The following is a 19,762-nucleotide window of genomic DNA, read 5'->3' on the forward strand; positions in this document are numbered from 1 at the left end:
CAAGTGATGAGAAGTGTCCCTGAGCCCACCAAACCTTATTTCAGACTCTGGCCCTGCTATGTCCTAGTTATAACTCTGGGCAAGTTCTTTCCCCTCCCTGAGCTGTAAAATGGAGGTGGTGACAGTCCCTACCTTCTGGGGTTATTATTTAGAGAATTATCGTGTGCTGAATTATTTAAGACGATATTCAAGAAGCACTTAGCATGCTACTCGGCTCATGATATGGGCTCGTTAAATGTTAGCTGCTGTTACAATTATGATTAAAAACAGCCTCTGCTGAGAGCCCTTGATATTAATGAAGACATTTGATAGAGGCAAGATGAAATATACCCTTTCAGAAATATGGATTTGAGTTTTTAAATCTCCAACCTACAGCTGACAAAAACAGTGTCATGACTGCCCACCTGGCCAGGAATGTCAAAGCTGCCTTCAAAATTACTGTCTCACAGGGCAATAGTAATAGTAGTTTGTGTTTGTCGAGTGCTTCCCAGCCTACAGAGATATTTCACACACACACACGCACCCCCACAACGACAGTCCTGTGGGTAGAGTGACTGGGTAGAACATCACCTGGAGGCTCAGGGTGTTGCCAGGCTCACCTCAGGCGCACTGGGGCCTGAGGAGGCTGGCGGCCAACCTACAGTCTGGGGCTCCAGGCCTCACCTGCAGCCCAGCACCCTCTCACCTCCCTACAGGCCACTATTGCCCTCAGCTGTCCCTTCCCCTCCAGAAGCCAGTCTGAAGGCTAGTGAAGGCACGTGGAAGGTGCTTCTTTCTCACCACCTGCCCCAGGTACCTGCCTGGGCTCGGTCCCGCTGCTGTCCCGGGCTAACCGTGGGGCTCTGGTGAGGTACAGGCTTTTCTCCACTTCAGTTTCCTCATCTGAAAACTGGAGAGAATAGTGTCTCCCTCATGTGACGTCAGATTACAGAATGGATGCACGCACATTGAATCGTGCCTGGCTGGGGTGCGCTTCACATCTCTCTCCTACCCCTCTTCCTAGTGCACTTTCACAGAGTGGAAGCTGTTTGACAACTATCGAGGTTTTGTTTTGTTTTGTTTTGTTTTAAAGATTTTTTAAAATTTATTTGACAGAGATCACAAGCAGACAGAGAGAGGGGAAGGGAAGCAGGCTCCCTGCTAAGCAGAGAGCCCAATGCAGGGCTTGATCCCAGGGATCATGACCTGAGCTGAAGGCAGAGGCTTTAACCCACTAAGCCACCCAGGCGCCCTGAAAACTATTGAGTCTTTGCTGTGACTGATCCAGAGCTGCCTTATTGACTGGATGCTGCTGAAGCTGGGGGGCTCTCTCTATGTTCAGGGGGTTAGCTGTAAGATGGTGGGACAGGCACTGGACTTTGTCTCAGACAATCTGCTCCCTGCTAGTAGAGTGGCCTCGGCAAGTTGCTTAACCTTTTCTCCCATCCCCCACCACAGTTTCAAGGTAAAAATCCCTCTGGGATTGTGGTAAGGATTCAGTGAGAAAATGGAGGTGAAGTGGTTGACACCGTGTCTGGCCCAACTTGGACCCCCGCTAAGAGGCTGCTTCCATCGTATGATGTGTTATTGGCTCCTGGCATGGTGGGCCTGACGCAGACACTGCCCAGGGCCTTCCCGTCAGGAGCTGCAGGCCGGCGGCTCACCTGAAGTGCTCCTCTCACCATCCGCTCCGACTGTGGCTTCAGGGTTGGCAGAAATCACCACTGGGCCCTCATAGGAAGGAGGGCCACCTCTTCCGAGATGAAGAGACATCTTTCTGTTTGGCCCGGGGAACATGATTTAGTGAAAGCAGCTGAAATCAACGTGCCCAGCACTCCACAACCAGCCTGTAATGAAATGTGAGCTGCCAGGTTCCCCAGCACTTTGCTTGTTTGGGGAAACAGTGAAGTCAGATTTTCTATAAGGGTTTACTCAGACCCCAACTTCCCAGCAGCATGGCTTCTGATCTCAGCTCAGAATTCCTCCTGAAATCCTGCCTTGTTCATGTGATACTCCTTCCTGACAAACAGCATAAGACAACTGCTGGGACAAATGCCTATGGCCTGGAAGAGTGCTGGTTATGCACCCCACCCCCCGCACACCGGGGTCCTTGACTCTGGACCCAGTTGGACTGGGCTCTTCCAGGCTTAGAGGGAGATGGCAGCAGTGATGATGGTGGTGGTGATTCCTAGTGCTGGGGTTTTCAGATGGTGAGGAGCTAGAGAAAGGAAATGATTTATCCAAAGTAACTCAGCTAAGCAGTGGCAGAGTTTGAAGTAAATCGAGGAGCTCTGGTTCTAAGTCCTTAGCTCTTGCCTCAAGCCGCCTTTCCATCCAAAGAGGTTTCCTTACAAGGATGGAGCATTATTTAAAGAGCCAACCACTTTTTAGTGCTTACCCTGTACCAACTACTGAACTAAGTGCACTATAACCATTATCTTAGTTAAGGTTCATATGAAAGCCATAAAGAAAGTATTCCATTTTCTGGATAAGGAAGCTGAAGCTCAGAAAAGTTAAATTCCTTGCCAGCATCCCCCCATCAGTAAGTGGCAGAGTCCAGTTCAAACCACATACGGCTGTGGTACACTTAGCAAGAATCTGTAATCTTGCCTCTCTCTGGCCAAGCTGTGAACTCCAGGAGGTCAGGATCTACCAATATCCCTAGTATGGGGCCTGATGGGGTTTAGTTTCTCAGGATTATTCAATAAATGACTTACCCAGTGACACTTCAAAGAAGAAGCTAGAGGCTCTGTCCAGGAAGAACCCAGCACACGCCCAGTCTAATTTGTTCTCTAAGGCCCTCCTCCCCACCCCTGTGTGCATCCTTGGACATATACCCACACATATACACGCACACACAGTATGCATGCCCTGCAGAGCTAAAACCCTGGGCTTCTCTCTCAGTGTCCGGACCTGGCTCATGTTAGTTTCGTGTGCCTTGCCAGCCAGCCGGAACCCCTCCTGGACAAGAGTGGACACCATTTCACCTTCTTTGACCCCTCTTCCCCGGGGAGCACCATGGCGGGCCAGACACCTCCTCAGCCTTTGCCTAAAGTGGTTGCTCCCAAGCAGCGCTGCTGAGAACAGAATGACTCTCCCCAACAGCCCCAAGTGCCTTAGGTGGATTTTCTCCTCTTGGCTCTGAGCTGCCTTAGAAAAGGGAAGGAATTTAATCTCTCCAAGATGGTCCTTACAAGTAGCAACGTTTACCTCTCTTTCAGAGCTTAATGACTCCCTGAAATTCTGGGCTCTTTGGTGTTTTCCAGGACACCATTTCAAATGTGGTCACTTAGACCCACCGTTTGCCCCTCTGCTGGCTCTCCTTCGGGGCTTCCTTCCCCTCCACCCCAGGCTCGGTCCTCAACCTCATAAATTCACTCCTCGTTTCCACTGCTCTGTGAGCTCTCTCCAGTCTTGTCTTCCATAAGTGACTTTTATGTGGAAGGGCTCTCTCACGAGATTTCATTTCTTTGGGGGAGTTCTGGCCCCCAGAAGCATTACATGGCAGAGATTCTGCCTGTGAAATACCCATGCTGGTGGTTTATGATTCTTATCATTTCATCTCAGTGGAGTTTCATGGAGTAACAGGTGGAGATTTAGAGGCTGGGTTTAGAGGTAGCACGTGTAGTCAGAAAGAACTGTGTGGGATTTGGAATGGGACCAAGCTAGATTTTTAAGACTGAGCTTATCCAAAGAATATGGCTAATGATACCTGCTTGGCAGGGTTGTTTTTTCAAATTAGCTTTAATATGTGTGTATAAAATGCCTAGCATGGTGCTGGCATTCATTTAGCACTCAATAAATAAAGTGTATATTCTTAGAACTTGTGATTAAATCTCAATTAGCCAAACAGTCCTTAGACTCTTGCAAATTTAAGTCTGAGAACAATTTATATGGTGAAGGTTCTGAGCCAGACCTGGACCTGAGTCCATGCAACCTTGAACAGCTTGTGTTCTCTCTCAGCAGCTCAGCTTCCTTGTGGTTCCTAACTCCCTACCACCCCTCCCCCCAGCCCATCACCGGTCATCAAGTCTAGATGAAGTTATTAATGTGCTGACATATTTATCCCCAAACAATAGCACAAGGGCCAAACAGCATTAACATCAGTTTCCTGCCAGATAATGAGCTTTCTGAGCTCGAATCCAGGGAGGAGCACAGCCTCCACGAGAAAGAGAGCATCCCAGAACAGCTCCAGACCTGCCCTCTGCCCCTGAGAGTAACAGACATCCACCTCATTCACTAGTGACCCTTCCTGGCCTCCCGGCACACTGGGTGCACCAAGGATCAGGGAGCTTCAGCTCACCCAGGAGGCGACACCTAGTTAGGCAGCATGATAAGAGCTCTGACTGATGTGTGTTTGTGGGGCTTGGGAACACAAGGGCAGGAGCAGTGACCTCAGCCGGAAGACAGGTGAGAGCAGAAGCTGGGACAGTCTTTCCCCTGGGAGGAGACTTATAAGCTGGACCATTAGAGGGAATCTGAAGGTGGGGAGATCCAGGCAGAGGGAACAGCATGTGTAACAGGAACAGTGTGTATAACGTACACAGCTGTGCAAGAGCATCATCTAGAAAATCCTGCCTCTGACTGGAGAGTAGTAACCATGGGGGTGGGTAGAAGAAGTAAGACCAGAAAGGTAGGCAGGATCCAAACTGTGGTGTCCGCTGAGTGCCTTGCTAAAAATCTTGGATTGAAAAATTGTCCAAGGGGCACCTGGGTGGCTCAGTTGGTTAAGCAACTGCCTTCAGGTCAGGTCATGATCTCTCAGGGTCCTGGGATCGAGCCCCGCATCGGGCTCTCTGCTCAGCAGGGGACCTGCTTCTCCCTCTTCCACTCTCCCTGCTGGTGCTCTCTCTCTGTCAAAAAAATAAATAAAATCTTAAAAAAAAAAAAAAGTAAAGCAAAATAAAATAATAAATAAAAATTGTTTAATGCACACTGAAGATTTCCCTGTCAGACTTCATGTCAGACCACCTCCTTTGGCTCAGCTAAACCTGGACTAGGTTCCTCCTTCGCTGAAGGGGGACCTTCAGAATTCAAACCCAGACCCTCTGAGCTGCTGATTTCCTCTCTGTTCCTCTTCTCCCCTTCAAAAAGAAACACCAATCCTAAAGCATAGTTAATAACAAATATGACTGGCTAGATAGGGAGCAGAAAAGCTCCGTTTTCAAACTAAGTCACGTTGACAGCAAAATAAGCCCAATGTTTAAAAAAAAAAAAATTAAGAATAAGCTGAACGTAGTAACAGGGTTAAAAAAAAAAAATAAAGCTCTAAACATAGCATTTGCATTAGTGCTAAATTTTGAAAATGGTAATTCAGTTTTATTTACGAGGAAAATATAATTACATTTAAATTTGAGGGAACAGAATTTAATTCTTATTAATGACAGAAAGACTGAGTGAGATGCTTTAATGCCAGAGAAATTGTCTTATGTTCATGGATGGGAGAGAAAATTAGATTCAGCGTAGAGCATTCTCCCTGCTACAAGTCTCATGTGTGTAGCCGGAATTGTTCCCTTTCTGAGAAGCATTAGCTTCTCAGCCCAGAAAGCACAGCACTGACATCCAATTAAACATCAAAAGGAAATGATCGGGCCGGGCTATTTCTGTATAGGTATGTTACGGAAGAAGAAACCCAAGGTTAGAATTTCAGCAGAGGAATAATATCCATTGAGACTTGACATTTCCTGTACCCCGTTCCCAACAGCAAGTGATAGCCCAAAATCAAAGTTCAGAATAATAAATATCTGAGAGATTGACACTGAGGCAGAGAAAGAAGAGGAGGTGTTGGAAGGAGGCAGAGAAGAGCCCACCAGTTGTCTGGGATGGAGCGTGCATGTTGAGACACAATGAGATGGTCAGCTCCTAACATTTAATCAAAAACTGGGAAACTGGGCCCAGACAGGCATAGTGCTAAATAGTGCCAGAGTTAAAGGTTGATAAACCAGAAGCTGGCAGCTTTGTAATTTGGTAGAATTTCCCCTGACAGCCCTAGAACATTTTCTATCAGAATTGGAGCTCTTCAGTATGTAAATATAAGCCCTCCTGAAATTGGGCTTCAGATTCGGGTTTCTGTTTGGATGTCCAAGCTGGTGACTTGTACACAATCTCCAATTGTCTTCCTGAATCAAACTGCTGCTATATAACTTACAATTTTAAAATAATAACTACTCTTTGAATGGAAATTTGCATTTGCATTTACATTTTACAGAGCTCCTCCTGTATGTGCATCATGATTTATTCAGACAACAAATACATAGCCTCTGACCCTGGAGATGGTGTTATTCCCAGGGATCCAGAGTTCAGAGGGCCTGAGGGATTTGCCCAGAGACACTCTGGGAAAACAAGGATTCAATGCCTTCTGTCTCTGGGCTCAGAGCCCATGTTTATCCCCTGCATAGCTCTCTCATTGGCCATTGCCAAGGTTTATGCTAATAATGTTGATGAATCAAGTATGAGGTTCATAAGGTTTCGCTGCAGTGGATGCCACGGCAAAGAGCCACATAAACTGGATCTTGACCATGAGGTACCAGGCAGTACTGTAGGGGCTCAAGGAAAAGAGTGATTGTTTTCAGCCAGGGGGAATCAGGGGAGCTTCCTGGAGGAAGCGGGATTTGAGGTGGGTGATGGAGGTTGGATTTGAGTTGGCAGAGAGAGAGAGACGGAAGAGACAAGCACTTGAAGCAACCCATTGTAGAAGTCAAATTTGCAATTGGATACAAAGATGCAACAGAACATGGCATTTTCCAGGAAAGCAGTAGTTTGGAGTGGTTTTGCTTAAGATATTTGTGGCACCGGGGTGCCTGGGTTGCTCAGTGGGTTAAAGCCTCTGCCTTCGGCTCAGTTCATAATCCCAGGGTCCTGGGATCGAGCCCACATCGGGCTCTCTGTTTGGCAGGGAGCCTGCTTCCCTTTCTCCCTCTGCCTGCCTCTCTGCCTGACTCTTTGCCTCCTTGTGATCTCTGTCTATAAAATAAATAAATAAAATCTTAAAAAAATAAAAAGATATCTGTGGCACTAGAGAGATGGAGAAGAGGTGAGGGAAGTTAGCAAGCTTTCATCATATAGGGCCTTGAAAGAGTTTAGGTTTTATCTGTCAGTGGGGGCCACTGAAAATTTTTAGGCAGAATGTGCTTTGGTGAGGTTTGGTTTTGGAAAGCTTACTCATATTGGCATGTAGGTGGAGGTGCCAGGGACACACATAGGTGGAGGTGTCCGGAAGCAAGTTAGATAGGTGAGCACATGTCTGGGGTGGAGAGAAGGGCCCTTCACAGAAGGATATCAGGACCAGGGATCTTTGGGAAGAGGACTGAACATCACTATCTCTTCAGCTCACCCTCTGGGTGAGCGTGCCCTCTCAGTGGGGTTCGGGCAGCATTCCAGCCCATCCTGGGGATGTTGTATGGCTTCTGTGCTCACCAGCCCTTTCCTCCCTAGTTATCCTTCTGCAAAGTCAGACCCTCTTGGGAGGCCTCCTTCAAGCTAAGTTTGAACTCCTCTAATCAGGAAGCCAGATACCCTGCAATTAAGATGACTAGCAGTGGCTTACCACTTCCTGTGACAGGTGCTTCATAAAGCTTGAAATTCTCGTCCCGGGGGAGTAGATGTAGAGACCGCTGTACACCAACATCCTGGAATCCACTCTTCTGCTTGGTTCGAAAGCACTCCAAGCTCCTCGAGTGAGGTGAAAGGCCATGTGGTTTCCAAGGCTCATTAGCTTTTTGCCAACTAGAGCTGTGGTACAGAGCAGGGCTGGGAGCAGCACTGACCCTCTGGTTAGAGGGATGGAAGTTGAAAAGCACCCGAGAGTGGCTTGGGTTTGGCCTCAGTGTCAAAAGGAAGCTAATTATTGTGAGGAAGTTGAAGTCTCCTTTCCTGTATCTTCCTCTCCTTCTGGCTCCCTCCTGAAACCTGCACTGAGACTAAAAACCATCCACCCAATTTAGTGAGAGAAGGAGCGAGGGAGGTGCTGTGTTAAAACATACAGAGATAGCTATTTATGGGAGAGGAAGGCAACTTACTTGGTGCTCCTGTACACGTGTGGGTTAGGGATAGTTTAATATCATTTCTGAGTCCCTAGCCTCTAGGGGTATGTGGCACATAGTGAGTGCTCAATACATTTTCAAATCAAGTTTAGGGTTCTGGCAGATAGGAATCCTTATCACCATTGTAGAAATGTCAAAGCTAAGGCTCAGAGGTGTGCTGGGTCCCTGGGAAGGAGCAGACCAAGCTCTTACACCAGCATGTGTGACTTGAGCCTCTGTTTTGTGCAAAATGGTAGAAACTTACACAGTTACATGGGTGTAGTCAGAAGATACATTTCCTGTGTAAGACTCCCCAGGGAATGTAGAGTTCAGGCTGGTAATGGCGGGGCTGGAGAGGGAACACTGGGAGACTCTTACCTTGATAAAGGTTCACATCAAGTGCTTTGAGAAGACAGGAGGTGAAACTTTCCAGCTGGGCCATTAGAAGGAGGCTTCAAAGAGGAGGACCCAGAACTCAAAGCCAGTGTATAGTGAACATGGAAAGATCGATGTGAAACAGGAACCCAGACCATGGAAATAGCTTGTAGAGAGGTACAGAAGAGCGACCACAGAGTGTGGGAAGCACCCCCCCGCCCTTAGCCATTTGTCTTGCTGGTCCCTTCCATGACCATTTCCTAAGGCAGCCATCAAGCTCTTGCTCAAGTGCTGATATACATGTCCCTGTGGGGCAAAGGATAGGCACTTCTCTCTCAGCCCTTGTTTTCCTGTGTACGGAATGACTAGAGCATCTCCAAAGTGTCCTCTCATGTCCTCACAAAAACTGCTTCTCTAAGTTTTTCTCCTTATTTTCTCTCTTACTCCTAAACCCATTCAAGGGAGATCCCAAGCCCAGAGGCAGGCCACTTCCTGCCCAGTGCCAGCTCCCTCCTTCTCTGTCATTTTCCCCTGGTTCCACAGTCCTTCGCCTCCAGCTGTTCTCCTTCAACATCTGCAGCCCCCTTGTCTCTGTCCCTCTCCCCACACCCACCTTCAGAATCCACAGCCATGCCAGCCACTCACCATCTCTCAGCTTACAGCCCACTTCTGAGCCCTGGAAGCCAAATCATGAACCATGTGCATGATCTTCAGCCTTTCCTGGGCCCTTCCAGCTGCAAGGGAGATGTCCAAATCTGTCCATCAGTGGAGATTCCTACCTCACTGAGAACACGGAAGCCATTGGTGAAGTGCTTTCTTTTCCCATTACCCTGGTCTGTTCCTTAAACGTGTCTCAGCCTACATACTCCTCTCCAGAAGATGAGGTACCTGAACAGTGCTGCCCCCCAGATTATGCTCCAGATCTGGTTCTCCCCAGCTGCTAAGGGGCAGCTCAGTTATTCACATCATCCCCTTGCTCTAAACCCTGCCTTGTCCTGGCTCTTTGCAGCCCGTGAACATGATACAGTTGCCATACAGTATTTACTCTATAAAAGAAGTGTGTGATACTAGGCACATTACATGCTGTTCATTTAAGCCTCACAGATGAACCCGAGATGTTAGTATATAAACCCTATTTTGCAGATGAGAAAACTGAGGCACAGAAGGATGAAGCAACTTGTCCAAGCCACAAGACTGGCTGGCTGGGTGATGGATAGATAGAAGGATGATGGATGGATGGATGGGTGGATGGATGGATGGACGGACAGATGGGCTGTTAGATGGCCTGGTGACTAGATAGGTCGTTAGATGGTTAGATAGGTAGATTGGACAGATGGATGTGTTGACAGACAGATTCAGGATAAACAGACAGATAAACAGACACACAAACAAAAGGCAAAGTACTTAGTAGGTAAGCATTGAGTCAGTGTGAGGAGGGAGACTGACTGATTTCAGAGCACCTGTAGCTGGGGTGACAATCTCTACGTAACTAACAGTCATGGGAGTATGTCAGATTACAACTGAGCTCTTCAGGCTGGTCACGCAAGTCACAGATCGAAAAGCTGTATCAGTCGTAGTCACCTTTCACTCTAGTTAAGTACCTTGGAGCAAGTCCATCTCTTCACGCGGTTTTCTCTACTCCAACGCAGGAATGAGAATACCATTGTGGGGCTGTCGTGAGGGTGTCATGGGATGGTATTTGTGTGCCACCAACAAGGGTTCTCCATGTCCCCTTGTTTCTGCTTCATAGAGTGTCTGGTGTGGCTTGGACTTAACGTGGACCAGGATTTCAGAGAAATTCCCCAGGCTGTCCACTCACTCCGATGAGCTAGTGAAGAAACAAAATCCTAGCAGGAATCATCTAAGATTATTTAACCCTCCCTTAAAATTTCTTAAGGGCATTCTAAGGACCCCAGGTCCTAAGCAAAATAGAACAGTTTTCCCTATTATCCCTTTTAGTGCTAAATACAAACTTATTAAAGGACATCCCAGGAGGTCACATGGGGCCCAGACTCTGTTTCCCCTGCCTCGGCTCCTTGTTCCCCAGGAAAGCCCACAGATCCTTGGGTGGGGACCCCTTCCATCCCCTACTCATGGCAGTTTTGAGCATCCTTCCAAGTCGAAGAAATTTTATGAGAAAAATATATGTAAGTCTGTCCCTTTAGGGGAACACCACAGCTTCCCCTACCAGCTATTTTAATGAACAGGATTGTAAAGTAAGTCCAGACAAATTAAAACGTAGCTGCACGAGGTCCCAGGCTTCATCCAGGCTCATATGGGGATTAACATTTAATGAGAGGAGCCTGGGGCAGTGTTTCCCCTTATGTATGCGCTTTGGGGCTGCAGTGAACCAGTAGCCAAATCTTTTCTCTTTCCCTGCCCTTTCTCACTTCTTCCTCACCTGCCTGCTCACTTCCACATCATGGAAGCAGAATGGGTGTGAGGTGGGAGGCAGCAGGAAAGAAGGTGTGCGTGTGGGAGTATGGGCTAAGACCCTTAAGAATTATAGAGGTTACAGAAGAGTTTTTTTAGGAAGGTTAGGCACAAAGGAGACCGAGCCCCTGTGCGAATGTATCTAACCAAATAAATTTTATACCATAGGGCCCACAGTTGAGACACAGTTGAGCCCAACTGACATAACACTTATGTGAGGCTTTTTTTTGTTAATTCATCTATTCTTTCAACAAATATTTATCAAGATGTCATGCTGTACCATGTCTGGTGCCCACTGCGAGGGAACCAAGTTGAGAAGAAGCTAGAGCCTGCTACTAAGGGTGCTCCTAGTCTAGAGAGAAGACAGACATATGTACCCCAGTGAGGCAGGGCAAAAGGCAAGACGTTTGGGCATGGCTTTCCCTCAGAGAAGAGCTAACTTATTCTTGGGCCTGACCTGGCCCATCTCCAGGGTCCTGTATGGTTTAGTCAAGAACTTCACAGGCTCAGAATTAGAATGTTAGGGCAGCTGGGGATTTTCACCTGACTGGAAGAGGAAGCCAAGGCTACAAATACAAATGGCTTCGAACTGGGCTTTGATGGTCTTGGCTGATGGTACCCTGCAGGGTGACTGGAGAAAGCAGACCTAAATCTCGAGGCTGCTTACTATAAAAGCTGGTGTTTTGCTCTTCAGAAAGATAGCTGTCTGCTAGGTGAGGGGCAGCTCTGCTGATACAGGATATCTTAAGTCCTCGTTGATGGATCATGTCTATAGCATAAATTACACGGGGCCGTTCAGATATACCCTTTTCTTTCATCATCCTTTCTTACCTAGTGGGGGACTGTGATTACTCTCCTTACTTTGGGCGTGAAGAAGTATGGTTCAGAGAGACTGAATCCTTAATTCTCCAAGGACTCCACAAGGACCCAAGGAAACTAGGGAGTCAGAATGTGAGCCCAGGTCTACCCTATGGATGATATTCTCTATAGTCCTTCAGAAGATTCCTCTCGGGGCCCGACACCTCCAGCGTTCCTCCAGTAAGCTCTGATGTTTATCATGTGAAGATTGATGGGCATTGATCAAGTGCTCACTTGTATCGGGTATGTTCCCTAAGTCAGAATTCACCTCTGACGTTCTGATGTCAAGCCAGTGCATGAGCCGCTATGCCTCCCTTTCTCTTGCACAAGAATCTGTGTGTACAGAACTTACTGTACCCCAATCTGTGTGCTGGGAACTCTGTAGAAGTTTCACTTCTGCCCATGTCAGCTTGCCTAACTGATTGCTATTGTGTCCGCCTGCAGCACTAGAATGTAAACTCCCTGAGGTCAGGAGAGAACCATGCCCATCACAATCACCATCGGTTGGCACCATCCACAGTGCCCTCTGTTGGAAGGGCTCATAGAGGGCACTCAAGAAATTAAACAAGAGTAATTCCCACAACAACCCTCTCCAGTTGTTGGTGTCATCCCCACGTTATACATGTGGTGACTATTCCTGAAGAGGAGCAGTGACGTGGATTTCACAGAGTGCCACTCATGTTATGCAAGGGGCAAATGACCTGTCGAAGCACATGCTTCAGCACCCACTCTGGAAAGTTCTGTCTGCTTTAATGTCAAAGCAAAATCAAGAAGGAAAACTAAAGCAGTTCCTTTTATTTCAAGGGGAGAAAAAAGGGTGACACAGATAAGAAAAATAACAACAGGCCTACAACTCAAGGCCAAGTGATAAAGTAGCAGCTTCAATCTCTGCTCCCGACAGGAGTCAGTGCGTCTCCCACGCAGGCAGAGGGGCCATCTGCAGAAGAGAACCTGAACACTGACAGGTGGTGTTGCCATCAGTTAGCACCCCATAAACATCAAGGTCACTCTGTTCAGGCCCCTTCCATTAAAATGTGTAAGAGCTCACAACCCAGCTTGTAAAAGGCTGATGGAGAGGTGCCCAGCCACCAGGCGACTTCAGCTTCATGGCAGGAGAGCATGTCTTGTGTAAACTGGCGAGGAAATGCAGGGTTTAGATGGACAACCCAGCAAGTCTCCAGATGACAAAAGTGAGACTGAATGTCTGGGAAATTCCATGTAGGGGATCTCATTTCGTTTGACATAGATCCAGGGGCTGGCTTGGTTGTAACAAAGGATAAGCAACAGGGCCAGAAAAGGAGATGGATCTGCTGGAAGAACCATCAGGAGGTCCCCATAAGGAGAGCCTGCCTTTTTGCTGATCAGTTTCCATAATCTTACAATGTCTGTCTGACGCATTGCTCTGAGACTTGTCAAAACAAGGGAGGAGCCCCGTGTGACCATATGATCTTACAGAATCTGCTGATGCTCTCTGGGTCTTAGTAGTAGCTTCTCCTCTAGGAAAGATGGTAACCGGGGGTTCTGACAGCATTGTTGTGATAGTTTAGTGAGAAATGGTATATAAAGAGTGCTCTGTAAACTCTAAAACCTGACATGATTGTTGGTTATTAAGCCAAAAATGGCTATCCCCACACATTACCTCATTTGATCTAACACCAACCCTATGACATGGATGAAATGGGAATTATTATACCTATTTCACAGAAACAGAAAGTGAGGTTCAATGACTTACATAAATTGCAGCTTACAGATCACCCAGCCAGTAAGTGGCAAAGCCAAGGGCAGACCCCAGATCTGTCTAATCGTAAAATTCATGGTGTTTTATTCATTGCAGTTAAGCAAGAAGGCATAGCAGTAACCAGTATAGATTATTTGGATAATCTTGGGATTCCAGTACCAGTGTGAGTTTTGTCTGGATTGTGATCTCCCAGAGGACAGAGATTAGGTCTGGTTTTTCTCTGTATTCCTAGCACCAGCCACAGTCTTCAGCACATAGTAGGTATGCTTGGAAAGGTAGAGGGATAATGAATGAGTCCATATGAATGCGTCAATCCCTGCTGTACATCAGGCAGCCTCTGAAGGGATGCTGTCACCATCCCCACTTTACAGAAGAAGAAAACGAGTTTCAGCAATTTGACAGGTTGCCTAAGTCGCATCACTGGTAGAATGTATTCGGAATCACACCTAAATCCAACACTCTTTCATCCACACTGCCTTCAGATTAATTATCATAGGAATGGCCTACATGTTAGCTAAAGCCTAAGGTCAGGCAAATGCTAGGAGAAGGCTGCCTCCTGTGCTCTAGACCCCCTGTGCTCTGCTGCCTGAAAACAGCCCGGCTTCAGCCCCAGCAGCCTGTCCCTCTGCCGGCTCACACCTCAGTGAATAGAAGCGCTGTTCGCTGTTGACTTTTACACCATAAACTGCCACCGGGAAAAAGTGCTGAGTAAAAGCAAACAAATGCTAAACTAACGGTCCCTCCCAGGTCTCTCGGGCAAGTTGCAGCCCTGAGGCAGGCCCTGCCGCCAGGGTCACCAGGGGTCACTTCTGTGCAGAAAGGTTAGAAATTTCCAAGACAGGACTTTGGAAGGCCTGGGGTTGGAGATTGTCACTCCAATCTCCAATGTCAAGACGTTGTCTGTATGAGAAGAAGGGAAGGAAGCTCAAAGACCATCCTGAGAGAGCCACATTTCTGGAGGGCTGCTGGATGGAGTGACACTTGTCCACAGCCCCACGCCAACCTGGGAGGTTTCCATTAGAGAGAGGCCAGGGCCGGCCCTCAGCCAGGCTGAGCAGGGTGTAAATGAATCACTTTACTTTCTCAGGCCACCTATCGCCCCAGGCACACAGGATTCATCCCCTAGTCCACAAAAATTAAGGGTCTGTTCTGGGCGAAGCTTTGTACTGAGGACCAAGCAAAGAAGCGATCAGGAGAATCCAGTCCAGACTTGGATGTCCCCAGTCTGACAGCGAGACTGGCAGGGAAACAGAAAATCAGTTTACCATGTAATACGGAAGGGCAAGGAACAAGAGAATAACCACAGGGTGAATCATAGACTTCCCAGAGGAGAGATCCTTGAGCCAAACCCTGGGGGTAGATACTGCTGTGAAATATGGAGGGTGTTTGTATCACAGACTCCCAAGATCTTGGGGCTAGAAGAAACCTTAGATGCCATCAGATTCCCCCCAAAGAAGATGAGGAAACCCAACACCCAGTGAGGCAGACTGATGTCCCCAAGGTCACCCAGCAGATGAGGGGCTGAGCAGGCATGGGCCTTGCACACCTGGTCCGTGGACTCCTAGTCTAAAGTTCATTGTCCTGAGAGACCTTTCTTGAGTTAGACTTCTCGGCCAAGCCCTTCTCAGTCTCGCCCCTCACGGAGTGCTCACCGCAGCCCTGACGGTTGGCAGAGGTACCGTGTGGCGTCCTCGTTGTTGTCCAACACTCGATACATCCATGACGTCAAGGAACCTGCCTGTGGTCACATAGCTCAGAAGCTGCTGAGCCTGGCACAGAACCTGGGCCCCCCAGTTCCAGGCCAGGGCTTCTTGCCCATTTCCCAGTGGACCCTTCACCTCTGTGCAGCTGAGAAATCTGGTGTGTGTCTGCATGTAGTACTTCCCTTTCCAGGTAGTGGGCCTGACAAGGTGTCAGGCATGGGACACCCCATAAATGGTGTCTCAGCCATTGTGGATTTTGTTTTGTTTTGTTTTGTTTTGTTTAATTCACAGACATTGTAGCCACTGCCTTGCAGGTTGATACAGAAGGTCTAAGCCTCTGAGATCTAATTTTGATTTATCTCCCTTTTCAAAAATAGCTAGACTCTTAGTAGCTTCTCAACCAGGAATACAGCTTAGAATCTTCCAAGCTGTCGTGGGCAAACGCAGCCTGGCACAATGCCAGTTAATTTAGTTTGAAAGAGAACAAAAGCATGGGGGTTTTCATTTGAAGACTGTTGGGCCATAAGGCACAGACGGCAGGCAGGGTCTCCATCACAGCCCTGGCAGAGAGCATCCATGGCCTCAGCTGCTCAACCTGCCTCCTAAAAACCTGCATCGGAGCCTTCGCCACCTCTGCCCATGGAACAGGAAAGCTGGCACTGACCCTGCTCCCAGCGGGTCTGTGAATTGGGCCGTGCGTGTTCTGCACCAGCTCACAGACGGGCCTTTGTGAAGGGCTGGGTGACTCGTCTCTGGCTGGGACACGGTCCCTAGCTATTTGCTTTGGATCCGAAGGGCCATGGAGGCAGTGCTTGGAGTTGGAGTGGCAAGGCAGTATGCAGGAGGTTGAGCACAGGCAGCAAAAGCACAGGACCGGCCCCCAGAGTCTCTCCCCATCCCCGGGGTGCATGGGACCAGCCTCCCTCTCACCCCGCCTTGAGGACAGTCAGGGCGGGAAGGAAACATGGGCCCCAGACCCCTGCACGTGCTGTAGCCAGGCCCACAAGCACTTCCCTCGGCCATCGGGGACTCGTCCTCACTTTGTTTTCACACATAACCAGTTTTTAATTAAATTTGACTTTTCCTCACATCTGTTCAGAAGGCCGGTCCCCCTTGGAAGTGGCGAGCACAAGAGCGGGGGCAGGCTGGCCGTAAGGGAAAGCAAACAGAGCAGAGCCCTTCCATCGGCCCATGTTGGTAAGGGAAGTGGGCTCAAAACAGGCTTTTTCCTGGAGAATTGTTCTCACCCGAGGGTCATTGTTTGGGGAGATTAGCCTCCCAGGCCTCTGACATCGGATCCATCCTCCCCAGGAGCCAAGGAAGGTAGCCAGGTGTGACCCTTGCTCCCGACAATGACCGGCTCAAAATGTGTTTTTTTCTCTCCCCTCCCTCCCCTGCTGTCCTCCCTGCAGAGATCTGTGCTGCCGACTGTGGGGGCCATGGCGTCTGTGTGGGGGGCACCTGCCGCTGCGAGGAAGGCTGGATGGGGGCGGCCTGCGACCAGCGGGCCTGCCACCCACGCTGTGCGGAGCACGGGACCTGCCGCGATGGCAAGTGCGAGTGCAGCCCCGGCTGGAACGGCGAGCACTGCACCATCGGTATGGCGGGCCCAGGCCCGGGGGGTCTGCTGTGGGGCGCATGCTGCCTCTGTCCGCATGTGGGAGCTGGGCACAAAGTCCTTTCATCTGGCGACATTATGGTTGGCATCTCCCAGCAACAATTGAACATAAACTCACAATTGGGCATTTTTAACCTTTTCCCTCCCATTCTGCATTTCTCAAATGTCTGTTAGCTGGTACACATGCCTTGCTGTGTATCCCTCCTGGGCCAGCTGCTGTAGGTCTCTGTGCTGAGGAGCTGTGGCCCAAGAGGAAGGCACACAACCAGCACTTAGCAGCTGTGGGCTATCCCAGCGCCTCTCTGAGCCATGGTTTGCTGACCTATATCATGGGGATCATAATGCATAGAAAGAGTGTAGCACAGGCCAGCAGAGAGTGTAGGGCTGGGTACGTGTGGCCATGACGATCAAACTTGTGATCTGGTCAAGAGGGTTTAGGCTTAGCTCTTAGTCCCCACCCCCACTGGCCTGGAATCCTGGGGAAAGTTTCCCATGGGCCCCGGGCCACATCTGCCTCCCATCAGGCCTCGATCCCTCCCTCCCCAGTCCTCAGCCTCCATCCTGTCTGCATTCGTCTCCTCTCTGCTCTCAGGGGGCTCCTCAGGCTGCCCCTGCTGAAGCCGTGCTGTTGGCAGCTCTCGGAGCAAGCCCATCACTCCATTCCCTCCTTCCTGCCTTGCCTGCTGCTTTTGTTGATTTTAAACACAGCCAGACGTTTTGCTTGGTTTATTATCCTGGAAAGAGCACTCACCAAAAGCTCTTTATTGAATCAACTGGTTTGTGTGTGTGTTTTAAGTTCTTCCCCTTCCATTTTTTGCAAAGGGAGGGTCTGTGATCAGATGGCAAGCACATGGCTTTGGAAGGTCGGATTCCTCTCCAACTCTAAACATCCCCTCTTGGGGCTTCCGGAAACTGGGAGATGAACCCCAGACCTTTCAAGGGACAGAGACATTTTGAGCAAATGGGGTCACAGCTTTTCTCCTTTTTTGTTTTTTCACGTCATTCCTTTTGTTTTGTGATCTGAAATTAGTCCGTATTCCTCATCCCCATGCCCACAACATCGCTCTGTTGATAAAGGGCAGCAGAAGCCCTTGTGCTTCTTAACAATAATAATGGCTTCTAATTTTTGAGTGTTTACGATGTGCCAAGCATGTGCTAAGGGCTTCTAACTGCATTATTTCATACTACAAAGAGTCCCCCTCTGAAGGCACACGTGTTATTCCCTCCTTCTCAGGGACCCGAGGCTTGAGGTCACTTAGCTTGTAGGAAGGAGAACAGGAATTTGAGGCTTAGTTTGCAGAGCCTCCGTGCAGGGTCTCTGTAGCAGCTGCTTGCTCTGTGCCCCACTGGACAGTCTGGGTTTGCTATGGGGCATCGGCTTGCATCCTTTGGAGGCTGTGCCTCCTCATTCCCGTTATGCTTGGAGCTGTGAAGCATTTTGCCCACCCCAGACTTTTAACAGAGCTACTCCAGAGTCCAGGGTGGCCCTTCCCGCTTTGCCCCCAGCAGAAGGTGCCGCACCGTCATATTACACGCTTCCAGGTGGCCTCTTCATGTCTGTGTCATCCTACCTTATGATCGTCCTGAACACCCCTTCATGAGAAGTGGCCCCCATCACTCACGGGGCCCTCTTCTTTAAACCCCACTTTCCCCTCACCCTCACCTTTCCCCGTGACTGAGGACAGGCTGACCTTTTAGCCTCCCAGCCCAGTTGGGGGGGTGCGGGGGGGCATCTCTGTTAAAACCAAAAGCAGAGTCCAGAGAGAGTACGTTATGTTTTCTATCACTCAGTTACAGAGTTCTCAACTCACCTTACCAAGTTCCAAAAAGCTTATGGATGGCAGACTTTTATAAGATAAAAGCATCTCATCTTAGTCAAATGACGATGAGGGATCTTGGGGAATTCTCCCTGAGCCCAGTCACAGATGATTCATGCCAGCGCTGGTGGGCAGGTGGGGCTACACCTAATGTCTTGTGGATGGATGCTCAGCAGCCTGGCCTGAAGAATATCCAATAAGTTTGGATGCCAAGAAGTCAAAGCATCCCCCCCACCCCCAGCCCTGCACTCCCACACACCCATCGTCACTGTTTAAGAGCAAATTCCTCCTTGGGATTGCAGATGCTTTTTGCCCTCCAGATGAGAAATGCATCAAGGTAAATGGGCATGATTCAAGAGGGAGGTTGACAGTCATAAATACCAGAAAAATGTCACAGGACATTGAAGAAGTAATCGACTAGTCATAGTGGCTCAGATGAAAGGACGTTGGCTCAGAATTCTATTACCTTTCATTTTGTGGTGAGCGTTTCCTTTGTCCCTGTGTAATCTCCCCGCATGGCAACTTGCTCTCCGTGGGTCTCTGCCTGTGGCCAGCTGCATCCCCAGTGAGAAACCCAGCAGCTTAGTTCTGAAGGAACACTCCAGTCGTCTTGTTCAGTACAGGGGAAGGGGTAGAAGAGGCAAAGGCGAGAAACAATGGTGGTGCTTTCTTTTCCCTTTTGGAATAGGAATGAGAAGGAGAAACCCTTGTTTAACCTTAACTGGGGACAAGAAGCACCTTCCTGTGTTTCCAGGGAACTTCACTCCTTTTGAGGGTCATTTAGGAAAAGACAAAAACTGTTAGAAATTCCAAGTGTTACATTTTCTCTTGTTAGCAGATTTCATTACTATACAAGAGGTCATTATAGTGCAGCGAGTTCATGTGCTGGAGTATAGTTATGTCCTGTACCGGAGAAAAAGCTGGAATCCATGACACTGGGGCAGAGACCTCCATGCAGTAGAAGCAAGAGAGGAGGGCCTGTTTATTCACACTCCACTGCCTCCATAAACAGGAAAGAACGATTTGATGACCCGCCAGCTGGCAGTAAACACCAGGACAAGTCTGGGCTCCTTATGGTCAAGTCCCCAGCGTAAGAATACTTTCACCCCAGTGACATTTCCCAGAGCAGAGTATTATAGTAGCAATTAAATATCTGCTTTCGGAGGCATTGGTCCATCTTGTCTTTCATGGAAGCTACTTGATTTTTCTCCAGAAGAGGT

At 48.7% G+C, this 19,762-nt stretch overlaps 1 protein-coding gene across 7 annotated transcripts in view; it reads left to right on the forward strand.

Annotated features, from left to right (window-relative positions):
- Positions 1–19,762, forward strand: part of TENM4 (teneurin transmembrane protein 4) — a 720,251-nt gene that overhangs the window by 583,102 nt on the left and 117,387 nt on the right. For all 7 annotated transcript variants that reach the window (XM_032357369.1, XM_032357368.1, XM_032357365.1 and 4 more), the window contains one exon: positions 16,520–16,705. In XM_032357369.1, the coding sequence (XP_032213260.1) occupies positions 16,520–16,705 (186 nt within the window). The remainder of the gene's footprint in view (positions 1–16,519; positions 16,706–19,762) is intronic.

The sequence above is a fragment of the Mustela erminea genome, chromosome 9 (assembly GCF_009829155.1).
Source record: "Mustela erminea isolate mMusErm1 chromosome 9, mMusErm1.Pri, whole genome shotgun sequence".
In the NCBI taxonomy this organism is placed as follows: Eukaryota; Metazoa; Chordata; class Mammalia; order Carnivora; family Mustelidae; genus Mustela; species Mustela erminea.